This window comes from Podospora pseudoanserina, chromosome 4, assembly GCF_035222485.1.
Source record: "Podospora pseudoanserina strain CBS 124.78 chromosome 4, whole genome shotgun sequence".
Taxonomy (NCBI): domain Eukaryota; kingdom Fungi; phylum Ascomycota; class Sordariomycetes; order Sordariales; family Podosporaceae; genus Podospora; species Podospora pseudoanserina.
The window spans coordinates 595,258-609,679 of record NC_085923.1 but is presented as its reverse complement, the minus strand read 5'-3'; the positions used below and the strand labels follow the sequence as shown (position 1 = coordinate 609,679).

Genomic DNA, 14,422 nt, shown 5'->3' with positions numbered 1-14,422 from the left:
TATCGGGTTGATGAGACATGATGCTTGTGGTTTTTGTGGAGAGTTTAGGTTGTGTCACTTGTGTGTTTGATGTAGGAAAGGCTACGGGATTTCACATTCATTCATGACATGCCATCCTCAAAGAGGATGATCAGATCACATGACGGAACATTCGCTCAAGCAAAGTCTTGGTTTGCAAAGCCACTCGTGAAAATATAACTAAGGTAGTACGGAGGTCATATATTCCCAAACAAGAAAGCACCCCGAACTGTTGCGTGTTGCTCAGCCGCTGCTTGTGGAAATTGATGTGCTTGGCAATCCTTTTATGATGCAGGTCGAGGATCGATAAAGAACCCAGCCGCAACAGCCACTGGTAAAATCCGAGAACAAATGAAAGCTCTCAGCATGGTAGGTAAACCATGATAAATACCTCGGGATTCTGTCAGCTCAGTCGTTTTGGTCCACGTAGGGACGTTCCCTTCTGGTAGAGTCGATCATGTTGTTGACACGCTCCAGCTCCACAATGCCTACCGTCTCTTTTTTGCAGCTCACCTTCCAATTGATAGTCATGGCATTGGCTTCAGCCTATGCCCATGATGCTCGAGCAGACACCGATTTGCTCAACACTCGTCAGCAGGGGAGCTTTGTCCGGTACTCTGGCTGGTAGGCGTGTCCGTTCTTTTTCTCCTCCAAGTTCTCCCGATTAACATACCTACACCGTCGTTGTCAGCTTTGGAACCATAAACTGGCAATCCTCTCCCACCTCGTTCAACCTCACCGTCGCCTTTTCCAGGCGTCCCGACAATGGGATCATCCCCTGCTCGGCAGCCTGCTCAACATCGCGGCATTTTATTCTGTGGGATCAGGAATGTTTGTAAGTTTCCACTTCTCCAACCCCTGACCGAACCCCTCTCTTACCAACCGCCATCCCCCCTTACACCTGCATTGCCTACTACCTACGCCTAGGTATCTCTGACAACCTACCCCACCCCAGCTGCGCCCCCTCGATAACAATTAACACCACCACGGGGTACATCCCCCAGCTATCCGAATGGGAAGCCACCGAAGGCGACTGCTGGCGCCTCTGCCGCGACGAACCAGGCGTGACATGCGGCGGCTCGGCCCGCGCCGCGTTCTACGAGCACACCGACCCCCCCACTGTTCAAAACCCTGGCATCGAACCCGTCCAGGGTTTCCACTGGTGGGGGTGTTTCGCCGATTTCACCCCTGATCGTGTTCTTAGACGGTTTGCTGGTGCGAGTAACGATATGACGCCTACGAAATGTGCGGGGATGTGCGGGGCTGAGGCGAGGTGGGTCGGTGTGGAGTATGGGAGGGAGTGCTTTTGTGGTGCGACGATTGACAATAGCTACAAGACGTTTGGGAGGAGGTGCGGGAGGGTTTGTGAGGGGGACGGAAGGTGGTTTTGTGGTGGGGGGGGGCATTTGACGGTTTATGAGAGGGACGAGGCTAGGGGGGATGGGGATCCGGTTGGGGGGTATGATTATCTTGGGTGGTGAGTTTTGTGTGTTTCTTGTGTGGCAGGATGGGGGCTGACGGAGGAACAGCTACCGTGATCGGGTTAATGGGACGAGGACTTTGGCCAACGGACCGAATAGCGCTGCGGATATGACGCTGGAGAAATGTGCTGAGAGGGCTGAGAGTGGGAATTGGAAGTATTTTGGGGTCGAGTTTGGTAGGTCTTTCTCCAGGGTTAACCGAAACCAACTGACAAGGGACTCTTCAGGACGGGAATGTTGGACTGGTAACTCCCTGTCGTCCGAGATCATCACCGACCGTTGCAACCAGCCCTGTGCTGGGAATGGAGGACAAGCTTGTGGTGCCTCAGACAAGCTGAACCTCTACATTCAACGAAACCGCCCGTCCAGAGTTTGCTCGGCAGCTTCGACTCCGGATGTCGATTCCCTAGCATGTGGAATCCGGGGGTTCCCGGTGCCAGCTGGAAGCAGGCCAGTCACCTCGACAGAAACTACATCTGCGAGATGTGCTGCGGCTTGTGCTAGCGCTACAGGTTGCTCCAGCTCAGTCTGGGACAAGCTTTCTGGAGTGTGCCGACTTTATGACACGGGCGTGTGGGCTAGTATTGGAGACAATGTTTCTACAGCAGGTTCTGACTTCAAGCATGTCATCGCCCATGATGCCGGATGCTGGGTCTGTCAGGATACATCTTAGGCTCTCGATATATTGTGGTTCTTTCTGTCGTCCTTGCCGAGGCCCACGACACTTGACCTTTCAAGACGGTTCCTTTACTTTTTTTTGGATACCCTAGCTGATGCTCATCTTCTTGTCAGCTGGTGAACCATCATGTAAATACAGCGCCAACGGTTGCCTTGGGGCCTCGCCAAGCCCACCAACACCAGACACAACAGACCTAAGCAACAGGGCATGTCGTTGTGGCATTGGCTCGCTACCTGCGGCGCAGTCAAACCTGACACAGCACCAAATAGATCCCGCTTGATAGCTACGTCTTCAGTTTCGGTTTCCAACGTCCAGTTTACTGAACAACCCCAACGCCTGTTATTTTACCTTCTCTATCTCATCTTGCATGTCCGGGGTTTTCTATGGATTTTTTATCTTAACTTTTCACTTAAATTATCTCTCATCTACCCCTTCGCCAAAACCGTTTCTTTCCACATCACCACCCATCAACCCACAAGTCACCATCCCCACCACCACCACATCCCAAATCCCACATGTCAGCCCTCCTCCTAAAAGAAGACACCCACACCCGCATAGTCTGGTGGCAAATCCTCCTCATCGTCTGGGGCGTCTTCCAGGGTATTATCACCCTCTGCATGCTCCGGATGGGGCATCGACAATTTCTCACTCTATTTCCCGAGAACAAAAGAAAAAGGGGACACATCATGTGGTTTGTCAGTTGGCCAGTAGGGTTTATTCTGACACTGTTCTGGCCGTTTCTTCTTGTTTGGGGGCTTTTTGGAGTGGTGGATGGGGTGGGCAAGGTGGTGATGGAGTTGACTGCTGACAATGGGGGTGGGGAGGGGAATTTGAAAGGCGGGGATTTGGAGAAGGGAGATAAGGAGGGGAATGAGGGGAGAGAGGGTGGGTGATGTAAAAGGGATGGGCGTGGATGGTGCGATTGGGGGAACCTTGGCTGTGAAAGGTTCATGAATGGGTGACAGCCAAAACGGTGTTGTTTTCGGTGCTACGGGGATAGACATGATGATTCCAATATAAGACAGCTTTTGATTTTGTATATGTATGTCCAGTCCCCAGGCGGACCTTCTTATTTTCCTTTTCAGTTATATGTTTCACGTCTTCATCTAGATCCAGTAGGATAGGCTCTATCACCTCACACTTCCAACACCAATCTCCCCTCGCAACTCTTCTCCGCAACAGCCTGACTCCCGCTTTCTTCGCACCGACCACCAAAAACAACCTCCCTCCTCACCTCCACAGCAGACCCCACAGCTAAATTGTAAAACACGCCAACCCGCACTTCATGCCTTCCTTCCCTTGCTGGAGCCTTCAAGCCCCGAAACACGAAGTGAACAGTCTCCCCCTCGTTCGCGGTAACTGCCCCTGAATCTCGGACATGCTGAACAATCTCATACCCCGGACTTTTGTTGTCATTGTCGAAAATTTTTGCCTCGGCATGGAACCCTCCGTCCAACATTTCTGATGGTATACCGGCGAGTGACACTACGAATGGGTCGAGGGTGTGGTTGGTGCTTTGGTGGGTTGGCGGGACTTTGAAGCTGGCTGAGAGGGACTGTTGGGCCATTTTGAGTTGTTTGGGAGCGTTGAAAGTGTCTTCTTCGATAGGCAGTGGTTTGGTTTACGACTGGTCGTGGAGGGTGATGGATGTCTTTACGCTCATGGACCGTGCGTGTTTTTCCAGTAAGACAATAGGTATGTAATAGAAAGACTGGATAGGGGAAATATCCTTTGGTCAGCAGAAGGGCACTTGATACTTTATCAAACTCCCAATCTGTCAGGCATGAGCATCGAATCCTCCCACCTTGCGCTCAGCTGCCAAGACTCGACCTATTTGCTGACATCAAATGCCTGGTCGAAGCTGAAATCCGGGATGAGATAAGGCTCGCTGCGCTTCTGGTGCCTATTGGCTCCCAAAAGCAAGCCATGTGGCTGAGCTAAACCAGAAGAAGGGGCACCGTAAAAGTTCCGGGCTCAGAATCCGAGTCTGAGATCAGCCCAATGTCACGACAGGGGCAAAATTGGGGTTGTTCATCTCTTGTCATCATTCACAAATTCATCTCTTAGTCCTGTCTCGCTGGATCCAACTCAACACTCCCAACCACCTCATCAATTTCCTTCATAATCTCTGGCGTCAACAAAGCCATACTCTTCAACGCCTTGACATTCTCAACAATCTGCTCCGGCCTTGACGCGCCAGTGATAACAGACGAAACATTGGGATTCTTCAACACCCACGCCAGAGCCAACTCTGACTGGGGAATGCCGACCTTGTCGGCGATAACCTTGAGCTTTTTCACCTTTTCGATATCATCCTGCCAGCTCTTGTTCCCGTAGTTGTCTCTCATGTAATTGACAAACTTGTCGTCGCCCTTGGCAAAACGGCTCCCCGGCGGAGGCGTATCAGGCGAATCGTTGTACTTTCCACTGAGCAGACCAAACTTCAAGGGACTGAACGTCGTCAATCCAAGACCGAATCTGCTGTACAGCCTCTGGAACTCGCCCTCGACCTTCTTTCTGTGCAGGAGGTTGTAGAATGGCTGTTCAACAATCGGCGCGATAAGTCCGAGCTGCTTGGCGATGCCGCATGCTTCGGCGATCTCGTCAGCACTCCACTCGCTGGTCCCCCAGTACATTGCCCACCCCTTGATCTCGATGACGTGGTTGAAAGCACGAACGACCTCCTCCATGGGAGTGAGACGGTCCGGGCGATGGGCGTAGACAATGTCGACGTATTCGAGGTCGAGGCGTTGGAGGGAGGCACGGAGGCCTTCGACGATGTGCTTGCGGCTCAGGCCGTGGTTGTTGACGAGGACCTCGCCGTTGTGGCCGCCCCAGTTGAGCTTGGTGCTGATGACGATGTCGTTGCGCTTCCAGCCGAGCTGCTTGATGGCTTGGCCCATGACGACTTCGGATTGGCCTCCGGCGTAGCTGTTGAGACAGTTTCGGTCAGTTTTCGTGGGCTGAGAGCACAGAGACGTTCTTGTATGCGGTTCTTACCTTTCCGCAGTGTCAAAAAAGTTGATACCCAAATCATACGCCTGCTTCAAGCAAGCAACAGTGCCCTCTAGTTTATCCGTCAGCTCTTCCTTCTTACTCTAAATCCCAACCTGAACCAAACATACCATTCTCAACCTGCCCCCCAAACGTGAGCCATCCTCCCAAGCCAAGCGCAGAGACGTGTAATCCAGAGTTGCCCAAACGGCGATACACCATGCCCGTCTTCCGTGGTTCTTCCCAAGCCATCTTGACTGTGTCGTTTCGTTTCGTCTCTCCTGAAAAAAACCAAAAAACCAAACAAAAAAAATCCCTGACAACGTTGACGTGACCACAAAAACCCCAGATGTGCCGTCCTTTCTTACCCCCAAACCTCAAGCGGAGAATATCTCGGAGAAAGTCCCAGATCGAGTCTAGCCAAGACTTGTACAGCTGAAGGGACAACGAGCCCCGCCTCGGTAGAGCAAGGTAACCCCACAGGCCGATCCCGGCCCCGGACCTGCTCCGCTTTGGACTTCATTCACCTCATCCCCCGTATCAATGACGTGCTCGCAGCTAGATGTTGGGGCTTTCTGGAGCAAGAAGCCAGTCGTGATTATCGAGCAGGCCGACCTGTTGAGCATAAGACGATAAGGACTGCTCCTGCTCGAGTTCAGCCGCGGCAACGAGGGAGAGCCATGGGGATAAGAGTGGTGGTTCGTCGCTGTCGGCGTCGGTGGCTATCTCTTCGACAACAACCGAGGGCGGGGCTGGGTCGAACGACTGCCGTGGGATGGATAGGGACATTTGGCTTTGGGAGATGCGCGCGGCTAGGAGGCCTAGCAGGTTGATGTTTCCGCCGCGGCAGGTGGCTAGGAATCTTTGTAATCTGAGAAGAATGTCGCCTGGATGTCGGAGGAGGATGTCGCCTGGTCGGGGGGTTGTGTAGTAGTTGAGGGAGTCTGCCACGGCACTTGCAATCTCGTAAACTTTGAATTCTATCCCTGGGCCGTGGGCTTCCAGGGCCGTGTTGGGGAGCTTTGATATGTCGTCTAGTAGCTGCTGGGCTATCTGAATGGGGCCAGCAAGGCTTGCCGAGGTGTCGTCGGAGGACCAGTATGCGTGGCCTTGAGTGGCGCGCCAGATGAGGATTTGCATCCATTGTCTTGTGATGGAAATGTCCGCTTTCTGGATGTCGTTTGCATCATTTTCAGTTTCGAGTCGTGCTTTTTGTAAGCGCTGTTGCAAGGCTCGGAGGGCTTCGTGGTTGGGTGATGAGGAGCCGTCCGTGTCGTCTGCCGCATCTTGAAGAATGTCAAAGGCTCTGGATTGGTCGAAGATCCAAAACAGGTTGACCAGTTTCTTGAATGCCGGCAACACGTGTGGTCCGTCGTCGGGTTCGTTGATGGTGTCCAGTGGCGGGAACTTCTCGGCTGAAGTCAATGCTACTGGAAGTCTGTGTAGCATGGCCACTCCTCTCTCTGTAACAAATAACAGCCACAAAATGCGGCGTCGAAGGCGGTCCTCGGATGGGTGTAGTCCTAGGTATGAGGAGGGCCGGTGTAATCCCATAATTTGTGCCACCGTGATGGCCTCGCGCAAGTGCAACAAAGACTCGGCACCGCCAGGAATCTGGTTCTCGTGGTAGATGTGCAAAAAGAACGAGGTCTGAAGTCTGTTCAGACTGGCAGAGGCAGCGTTGAGGGTCCGCCGTTTCCTTTGGCACTCCTCGTGGAGAGCGCTAGCGGACAGGCTGTCCGTGATGTTTGGGTCTTTCAACCGGGACAGTTTCAACTGGGCCATGGTTGCAGCACCAATGGCCACTGCCAAGGTGTAGGTTCCGACATCATGGGAATCGCGGTGTAGGGCTGCAATGACCTGTTCCACAGCCACGATCGGCCAGACTGGAAAGAGGCGAAGTCGATAGATGCACAGTCGAATGACGAGTGATTCGACCGAAATGTTGGAAGGGTCCGCGGTGCTCGACGAAGAACTTGGCTCTGGGATATGTGAAGGTGCTGAGGCTGGTTGCTGAGCTCGTGTGGCATTTTGGATCTGCTGTAAGGTCTTTGTCCTCAGATTCCGGGGTCCTCTCGTCGACTGGGTTTTGTTGAAGGTGCAGTCGAGGCCAGCGGTGAGACATCGTTGGCAGGGGGCTGTCTCTGTACACTTGACCTTCCGGATCTTGCAAGCATCGCAAGATCGAGAACCAATCTTCCTCTGCTTCGAGGGTCGTGACGTGCCACCAGGAGACATATTGCCGTAGCTCTGCAGCCAAGTGGCATGGGAACATGACATTGAAGTATCTTGGTGTTGGACGTTGGAGAATCTAACCCCACAATGGCGCAATGGCGCCAATGGGAAGCAACAGCTATCTCCAAATGGCACATTGCCGAGGTGCATGGCAGGGTGACATTAACCTCACTTGCGAGCAAAATGTAGACACACATGTTCAAATATGGAAACTTCTCAGCTTCCAGAGGGCGAGAGTGTAAACATTCTAAAGCTTCAGAATACCGCAACACACAACTTGTAGTACCAGGAAGATCAATAATGTCTGGTGTCAACTTGTAACCCTAGAACTATCATTCAAGACATCTCCAGTGCTGGTACTGGTGTCCCTCTAGTATACAAACCGGAAATCTAACCGCTTATTCCCATCCAACTCTCTGGCCGTCACATCATTCTGATAAGCCAACTGCTCCTCCCTCGACATCTTCTCCCACTCCTTCTCCTTCTTCTTATTGAGTCCAACCAAGACGAATCTCTGAACAACAAATGTGATCAAAGCCAACGCGCTGATAGACACGAGCGTGGTATTACCAATCTTATAATACGGCTTCTGGTAGTCGCGATAAATCTGACTGCCAATCAGACTACCAACTTGCACAATAACATTGTACGTCGCCGCCGCAATAGCCCGCTTCTTGACATCAAAAGTGTTCTCCGAGATCCAAGAAGTGACAATAGGATGGAAGTAAGGGTACCCGCTGATGAGCGTGATCAACGAATACCGTCCCCATTCACGACCTCCGTCAGGCAGCGTGATCAAGGCGATGAGCAGCGGCATGACCCAGAACTCGCCCACGAAGCAGTGGAAGGTCCGCTCGTTGAAGTACTTGCTCGACCGGGCGAGGATCAGCATGGTGATGATCTGGAGGACGGCCGACGGGATGGTGAGCATGTTGATCTCGAAGCTGTCGGTGAAGCCGAGGTCGCGAAGGGTCAGGGTGAGGTAGCCCTGGACTGGGGTTGCGGGAATGTAGGCGATGAGGCCGATGAAGAAGAGTCCCCAGAGAGACTTGTCTGTCCAGGTAGCCTTGACGTCTTGCCAGGTGGCCGGCTCGTTGAGCAGAGTCAAGCCCTTGGCGGGATCGTCACGGAGGATACGGTTGACCATGATCACCTCCTGGCGCTCAGTGTACCAAGGCTCGCGGAAGAGAACGCCCGTGGTCTTGGTAGGAGCCGCGGGAAGGTAGATGAAAGACTAGTAACATCGATTAGAATACTGGCAGGGGTTTTTTAAAAGATGGGCAGAACTTACGATGAAAGCCAGAAGAACAGTAAGAAGACCCTCAAGCAAAAACAGCCAAAACCACCCCGGGTGGCCACCAATACCACGCATCTTGAGAATACCAGCCGCCAACAAAGCCGAGATGACGCGTGCAACGTTCAAAGTCGACCAAAACACCGCCAGACGAGTCGACAGTTCGGAGGAGGTGTAAAAGTAGGTCGCGTAGAGAATAGCACCCGGAATGAAACCACCCTCGCAAGCACCAATAAGTGCACGGGTAACATAAAAGCTTGCCCGGTCGTGAATCCATGCCTGACCCCAGGAGACAGTTCCCCACGCAAACATCATGGCCGGAAGGACATAACGGAAACCATAACGCTTGGTCAGAAACTGAACAGGGAACTCGGCGCTCAAGAAGGCAACCAACTGGATGGTGTTACCGTTGTTAAGGTCGTCGCGCGAGAGGTTGAGATCGTCCAGGAATTCGTCAGCCAGAGCGTTTGCCAAGTTACCACGGTCAAGTTGAAGACCGAAGAACATGACACAGAGCCAGGAGAGTAACCAGATGTCGGTCTTGCGCACCACGGCCTTCTCCTCCTCAGGGGTCCATGTCGCCAATGGATCCCACCGGTGCTTTCCCTCATAGCCATCATCAGGAGGGATGACATCGCTCAGCTCAGAGCGACCGACATGAGGCTCGGAGCCCTTGAGTGATGCCTTGCCGTCGTGGCTGTCACCGCGGTTGAGGGTCGCTGTTGGCGAACCCTTGGTGTGGTTCTCGATGTCGTCGATTTTGCCCATGTTGAAGAGACCTGTTGTCAGGCAGACAACTCGGGTCGAATGGAATGAGATGAGGACGGGTGATCAAGAGATGAACCATCGCGACCGACAACATGCGGATGGAGGTCACTATTTAGAGATGCTGACCCCCGCCATCGCGTTACATGTTGAGGCTATCACAAGTAACGTGTGCGGAGAAACGAGCGGAGAATTGAAGTCGGTAAGGCCTCTCGGTGTGCAGCTACGGCGATGGCGTCATGAAGTTGGCAAGAGGTAGTATCACCACACCGATTATGCCGGGTGCGGGGCCGGCCGAGATGGGGAGGTCGCTTCGACATTCGCCTACTTAGCGCCGGTTGACGCCATTCACAATTCTCCGATATTTTCTCCGCCGCCAAGTAATTCGTCCAAGCGTCGAACCATGGTGGTTAACGACATCCTGAACAAGTATCTGAGGCCGAATGGTTCCCAATGCTGCTTGTGCATTGCATATTAATAAGAGACCCGAGCCTGTCAATATTTACATTCCCAATCATTTCGCTTGCTTCCATCCCATCTACATGTGATTGTGCCTTTTTCCGTGCTTTGAACCACCACTTCGTTCGCCATGCCGTCCGCTATCACATCAACGTCATCTCAGACCGACGCCACCATCTTTGGTGGCCATGACATAGCCCGACCACAACTCACCAAACCGCTCTACGACTCTGGATCCCTCCAACAATACTCGCACAACGACCCAACCCCCGCCATCGGCCGCGAGTTTCCCACCCTCAAAATCCGCGACCTCCTCAAAGCCGACGATCAACTCTTCCGCGACCTCGCATACACAATCTCCTCCCGCGGCGTCGTCTTCCTCCGCAATCAAGATGTCACCCCAAACGAGCTAAAAGACTTCATGCTCCGCCTCACCACCCTCGCCGGCTGCCCCTCCACCTCTGGCCTTCACGTGCACCCCTTGACAGAAGAGGGCTCCGAGCTGGGCGATCAAATCAGCGTCATCTCCTCCGAGAAGCAAAAGAAGGGCGGCGGTCTCACTCACCAGCTCTCCGACGTCAGTAGGTATGCCTCCAACGCATGGCACAGCGATATCACCTTTGAGCCTGTGCCCAGTGACTACGCCATGCTCAAGATCCACACCCTTCCCGTCACTGGCGGTGATACCCTCTGGGCGAGCGGATACGAGGTCTATGATCGTCTGTCAGAGCCGATGAGGGAGATGCTCAAGAAGTTGACCGCCACACATGACGCCAAGTTCTTTTTGGATGAGGCGAGGAATTTGGGGAATCCGCTGAGGGAGTGCGAGAGAGGGTCGCCGTTGAACAAGGGGGCTGAGTTGGCTGCTGTGCATCCTGTTATAAGGACAAATCGTGAGTTTCCACATCTTTGTTTGTGTACATCATTGCGCGTAAAACTGACATTCATGGTAATAGCCGTTACCGGGTGGAACTCGGTCTACGTCAACAAGGGCTTCACCAAGCGCATCAACGGCGTCACAAAAGACGAGTCAGACATCCTCCTTAAATACCTCTTCAACATGGTAACACAGAATCACGATGCCCAAGTACGATTCAGATGGAGTAAGAATGACGTCGCTATCTGGGACAACAGGAGCACATGGCATTGTGCGACATATGACTACAACGACCCGAGAGCGGGCGACCGTGTTTGTTCCCTGGGCGAGGCTCCTTATCTTGATGTACAAGGGGGCAAATCGAGGAAGGAGGAGTTGGGTTTTTGACGTCTTCACATAGCGCTTTGTATGATAATAAATGAATGAATGAATAAAGTTGTACATATGGGTCTAATGACGGCCAGCCTCAAAGTGGCTCAGTTTTGATGAGCTACATGTACCAAACTAGTCTGTTCCTACTTGCCTTGTTCGATGTTCGTTACACTCCAAAATCGACTGACGGGGAGACCTCTGATGGAAAATGAAGTCAGTAGTGTTTTGGAAAAGCCTGGGTTATAAAGGTATAGTATTTCTTATAACCTGAGATAGCAAACATATAAGCTTGGATACAGTCATTCGCATGTTTATGTAATGTCGGTGTAGTTTCTATCAAAAGCTGGGATAACAGTATACATAAGCTTGGACAGAGTTTTTTAGACGCTTAGATGATTAGGTGTAGTGTCCTTTATAAGCTCGGATGGTATGTATAAGGTATGCTCAAAGTCCGATCCAGAAGATGATATATGTGCAAGCGAACATCAGTCATTTGTCTCCTAAAGCCATCATGTTACATACACTTTTCAAGAGTCAAGTACCCACTCAATCAATACCACGCTACCTGGTAAATAGTTGCGCACCCTCCCCCCCAGCCCCCTCCCCCCTCTTGTACAGGTTATTAATTCATTTCCCCAAGCAAGCTTTAATAGATGCTTTGCCTATCCAAGTCAGGAGGCTCAGACTGAACCGTCTCGCTCAACACCCATCAACAAACGAACAGCCTCGCAATCCCCCGTGATGTGAATAGTCCTTGTATCACATTTTAGTATTGTCAGGTGTTTCCCTTTCGATTTAGCGGCGAAGTATTGTATAGCTAGTGTTATAAAGTATTATAAGGCATATAGATAACCTAGCAAGCGAAAGTTCAGTCACTAGGCGGTATCGGGTAAGCTCAACGCAGTCGGGCTATCATTGGGCCGTATTATCTTGCAGGTCTAGAACCCCTGTAACTTGGTTTCACTGCGATCGTGAAGCAAGGCACCTCCACCTCCCATAGATGCGTGATTTCTCTTGGCTCAGACATATCTGTTCAGCTATAAAGTATCGCCAACCTGCTCACCATGTACAAATACCAACCTCTGCCACCTGTCTCCAAAACCGGCCGAACCCCTCCCTTCACCCGCATCCTGACCCTCTTCCCCTCCACATCCCCTCCTTCCCCCTCCCCGGACGACTCAGAACCCTTCCACGGCACCCTCGCAATCACCAACCTCGAATCCACCCAGCCCTACGAAGCCCTCTCCTACACATGGGGCACCGCCGACCCGGAAATTTACATCTGGCTCGATGACCTTCCCCTCCCTATCAAACCCAACCTCGCGGCGGCACTCCACTTCCTCCGACCATCACCAGGCCAGCCCCCGCGACGACTGTGGATAGACGCACTATGTATTGACCAGTCCAGTCTAGAGGAGAGATCCCGTCAGGTGCAGTACATGCGGTTGGTTTACAAATACTGCCAAAGAGTCATCGCCTGGATCGGGCTAAAGCAAGAATCAGAAGCGACAGAGGTTGCGTTCGAGGCAGGGAAGGTCCTGAGTGATGTCAGTCGGCTAGTGGCTGACTTGAGGAAAGATGCCGCCGCAATGGAGGATGGTGTCGTGCGTGACGTCGTGGGTAATGCTCTAGGTGGTCTGCCCGAGGGGGCACTGCTCAATCTCCAAAAGCTATTTGACCGGGAGTACTTCCACCGCACGTGGGTAGTGCAGGAAATCGCCGTGGCCAACGTGGCGGTGGTCAAGTCGGAAGAGCTGGAGATGTCCTTCTTCGACTTGGTTTCGACGCTGCTGTTCGTCTTTGGGAACAGGCCTGGGGGCAAAATCGAGACGAACACCTCGTTGGACGTGTGGTACCTCATATTTACGCGGCAGTCAGGGGCCCACAGCGGTCACGTTCGTCTGACTGAGATTCCGGGTAGCTTGGGGCCGTTGCTGGACTTGCTTGAGCAGATGCGTGCGTTCAAGGCGACTGACTTGCGGGATAAGATCTATTCGGTTTTGGGCATCTGCGACGAAGGCCTGCAGCCCATTACGACGAGAACTCACATCACTCAACGGTCGGACCGGTGGCTGAGAGGTTTGACAACCGCCATCACGGGCGTCCAGAACTTTGTCAACGAGCGCAACCCCGATCTAGGTTGGGGTATCCCGGCGGCTCTGAAGCCGGACTACACTCGCCCTGTTCCGGAGGTTTATACCGGCCTAGCGAAATTCTTGATCAGCAAGATGCCCATGTTCCTGGACGTTCTCAGTTATGTCCAACATCGCACGACTCCAACCCCAGATGACCCTTACCCCTCCTGGGTGCCGAAATGGTTCGAGTCCAAGTCCGTCACTGTATTCCGCGGAGGTGACTTCACCGCCGGTATCTGCACCCCACCCCTCGGAGACTTCTTCCAGTCCCGTATCCAACGCGCCTTCTCCTCGCCGATCCCGGGCACCTTGATCATGGACGGCTTCCATGTCGGCGTCGTCCACCGCGTCAGCAATGTCATGAACTTTGGGTCAGATGGACATTCCAAGACCGAAGCCGTCCAACGCGCTTGGACGGAGCTTCTGCCCAATATGCCATTCCCGGGGGCTAATGGATCGAGGTATATCACTGGTGAGCCTCTCGACGGAGCATTTTGCAAGGCGCTTTCGGTACATCCGATGGGCGCAGTGGTCGGGCATGTCATGTCCAATTCGATGGATGGGTTTCACTTCTCAGCCTCGGCGAGCGAGATGAACAGGCAGATAGCTACTGGGATAAGTGACGCTGCTGTAGGAGCATTCTTATCTGGGCTTGCTGGAGAGGGAGATGAGGTGCTGTCGGCCGAGAGCGAGAAGGCGAGGGTCACGTTTCGAAATGCTGTTGGGGTGTATTGCTATGGTCGACGGGCATTCCTGACGAGGGAAGGACATTTGGGTATCGGGCCGCCGGTGATGCAGGAGGGGGACGAGGTTGTCGTGCTGTTTCGAGGCAGGATGCCGTACGTGTTGCGTCGTGGGCCGACTCACCATGTGTTTTTAGGTGATTGCTATGTGTGCGATGACAATATCATGCGTGGGCTCGTGACGGAGAGTGTCAGACATGGAAGGGGCGGGCCGCCAGCTGGTTTGTACGAGATTCGGTGACTGTTGCTCCCTGTTCATTCAATGGCAAGCCTGGTCCTGATCATGACAAATGTCAGGTCTGATTGGTGATGTTGACCACAAGCAATTAGCAAACAAATGTGGGCCCTGATTGGAAATCAGATCCGTGAC

General features: G+C 52.9%; 6 protein-coding genes across 6 annotated transcripts; 3 read left to right on the top strand and 3 right to left on the bottom strand.

Moving 5' to 3' along the window:
* Positions 1-502: 502 nt before the first annotated feature.
* QC764_401844 (uncharacterized protein) lies at positions 503-2,303 on the top strand (the record flags this gene model as incomplete). Its single annotated transcript, XM_062946467.1, has 5 exons — positions 503-642; positions 710-853; positions 974-1,495; positions 1,548-1,675; positions 1,727-2,303. 5 exons carry the CDS (start codon positions 503-505, stop codon positions 2,170-2,172), a joined length of 1,380 nt encoding a protein of 459 aa, XP_062800068.1. The 3' UTR covers positions 2,173-2,303.
* A 1,900-nt stretch (positions 2,304-4,203) lies between these two features.
* On the bottom strand, positions 4,204-5,532 carry QC764_401840 (uncharacterized protein). The gene is made up of 3 exons (XM_062946466.1): positions 5,304-5,532; positions 5,179-5,245; positions 4,204-5,109 (listed from the first exon to the last, which is right to left on the bottom strand). Exons 1-3 carry the CDS (start codon positions 5,422-5,424, stop codon positions 4,242-4,244), a joined length of 1,056 nt encoding a protein of 351 aa, XP_062800067.1. The 5' UTR covers positions 5,425-5,532; the 3' UTR covers positions 4,204-4,241.
* A 198-nt stretch (positions 5,533-5,730) lies between these two features.
* Positions 5,731-7,557, bottom strand: QC764_401830 (uncharacterized protein; the record flags this gene model as incomplete). The annotated part of the gene is made up of 1 exon (XM_062946465.1): positions 5,731-7,557. One exon carries the CDS (start codon positions 7,555-7,557, stop codon positions 5,731-5,733), a length of 1,827 nt encoding a protein of 608 aa, XP_062800066.1.
* A 138-nt stretch (positions 7,558-7,695) lies between these two features.
* On the bottom strand, positions 7,696-9,847 carry QC764_401820 (uncharacterized protein). The gene is made up of 2 exons (XM_062946464.1): positions 8,699-9,847; positions 7,696-8,641 (listed from the first exon to the last, which is right to left on the bottom strand). Exons 1-2 carry the CDS (start codon positions 9,467-9,469, stop codon positions 7,778-7,780), a joined length of 1,635 nt encoding a protein of 544 aa, XP_062800065.1. The 5' UTR covers positions 9,470-9,847; the 3' UTR covers positions 7,696-7,777.
* A 34-nt stretch (positions 9,848-9,881) lies between these two features.
* On the top strand, positions 9,882-11,205 carry QC764_401810 (uncharacterized protein). The gene is made up of 2 exons (XM_062946463.1): positions 9,882-10,818; positions 10,882-11,205. The coding sequence occupies exons 1-2, from the start codon at positions 10,056-10,058 to the stop codon at positions 11,187-11,189; spliced, it is 1,071 nt and encodes a 356-aa protein (XP_062800064.1). The 5' UTR covers positions 9,882-10,055; the 3' UTR covers positions 11,190-11,205.
* Positions 11,206-12,238: 1,033 nt separating this feature from the next.
* QC764_401800 (uncharacterized protein) lies at positions 12,239-14,293 on the top strand (the record flags this gene model as incomplete). Its single annotated transcript, XM_062946462.1, has 1 exon — positions 12,239-14,293. One exon carries the CDS (start codon positions 12,239-12,241, stop codon positions 14,291-14,293), a length of 2,055 nt encoding a protein of 684 aa, XP_062800063.1.
* Positions 14,294-14,422: the final 129 nt, after the last annotated feature.

What these genes read in the sequence shown, in the direction of transcription:
- QC764_401840 (XM_062946466.1), bottom strand. Translation starts at nt 5,424, where the DNA reads ATGGCTTGGGAAGAACCACGGAAGACGGGCATGGTGTATCGCCGTTTG. An exon ending in TGGGGGGCAGGTTGAGAATG is followed by an intron (nt 5,246 to 5,303) that starts GTATGTTTGGTT and finishes CGGATAAACTAG; the next exon opens with AGGGCACTGTTGCTTGCTTG. An exon ending in TTTTTTGACACTGCGGAAAG is followed by an intron (nt 5,110 to 5,178) that starts GTAAGAACCGCA and finishes CTGTCTCAACAG; the next exon opens with CTACGCCGGAGGCCAATCCG.
- QC764_401820 (XM_062946464.1), bottom strand. Translation starts at nt 9,469, where the DNA reads ATGGGCAAAATCGACGACATCGAGAACCACACCAAGGGTTCGCCAACA. An exon ending in CTGTTCTTCTGGCTTTCATC is followed by an intron (nt 8,642 to 8,698) that starts GTAAGTTCTGCC and finishes CGATGTTACTAG; the next exon opens with TCTTTCATCTACCTTCCCGC.
- QC764_401810 (XM_062946463.1), top strand. Translation starts at nt 10,056, where the DNA reads ATGCCGTCCGCTATCACATCAACGTCATCTCAGACCGACGCCACCATC. An exon ending in TCCTGTTATAAGGACAAATC is followed by an intron (nt 10,819 to 10,881) that starts GTGAGTTTCCAC and finishes TCATGGTAATAG; the next exon opens with CCGTTACCGGGTGGAACTCG.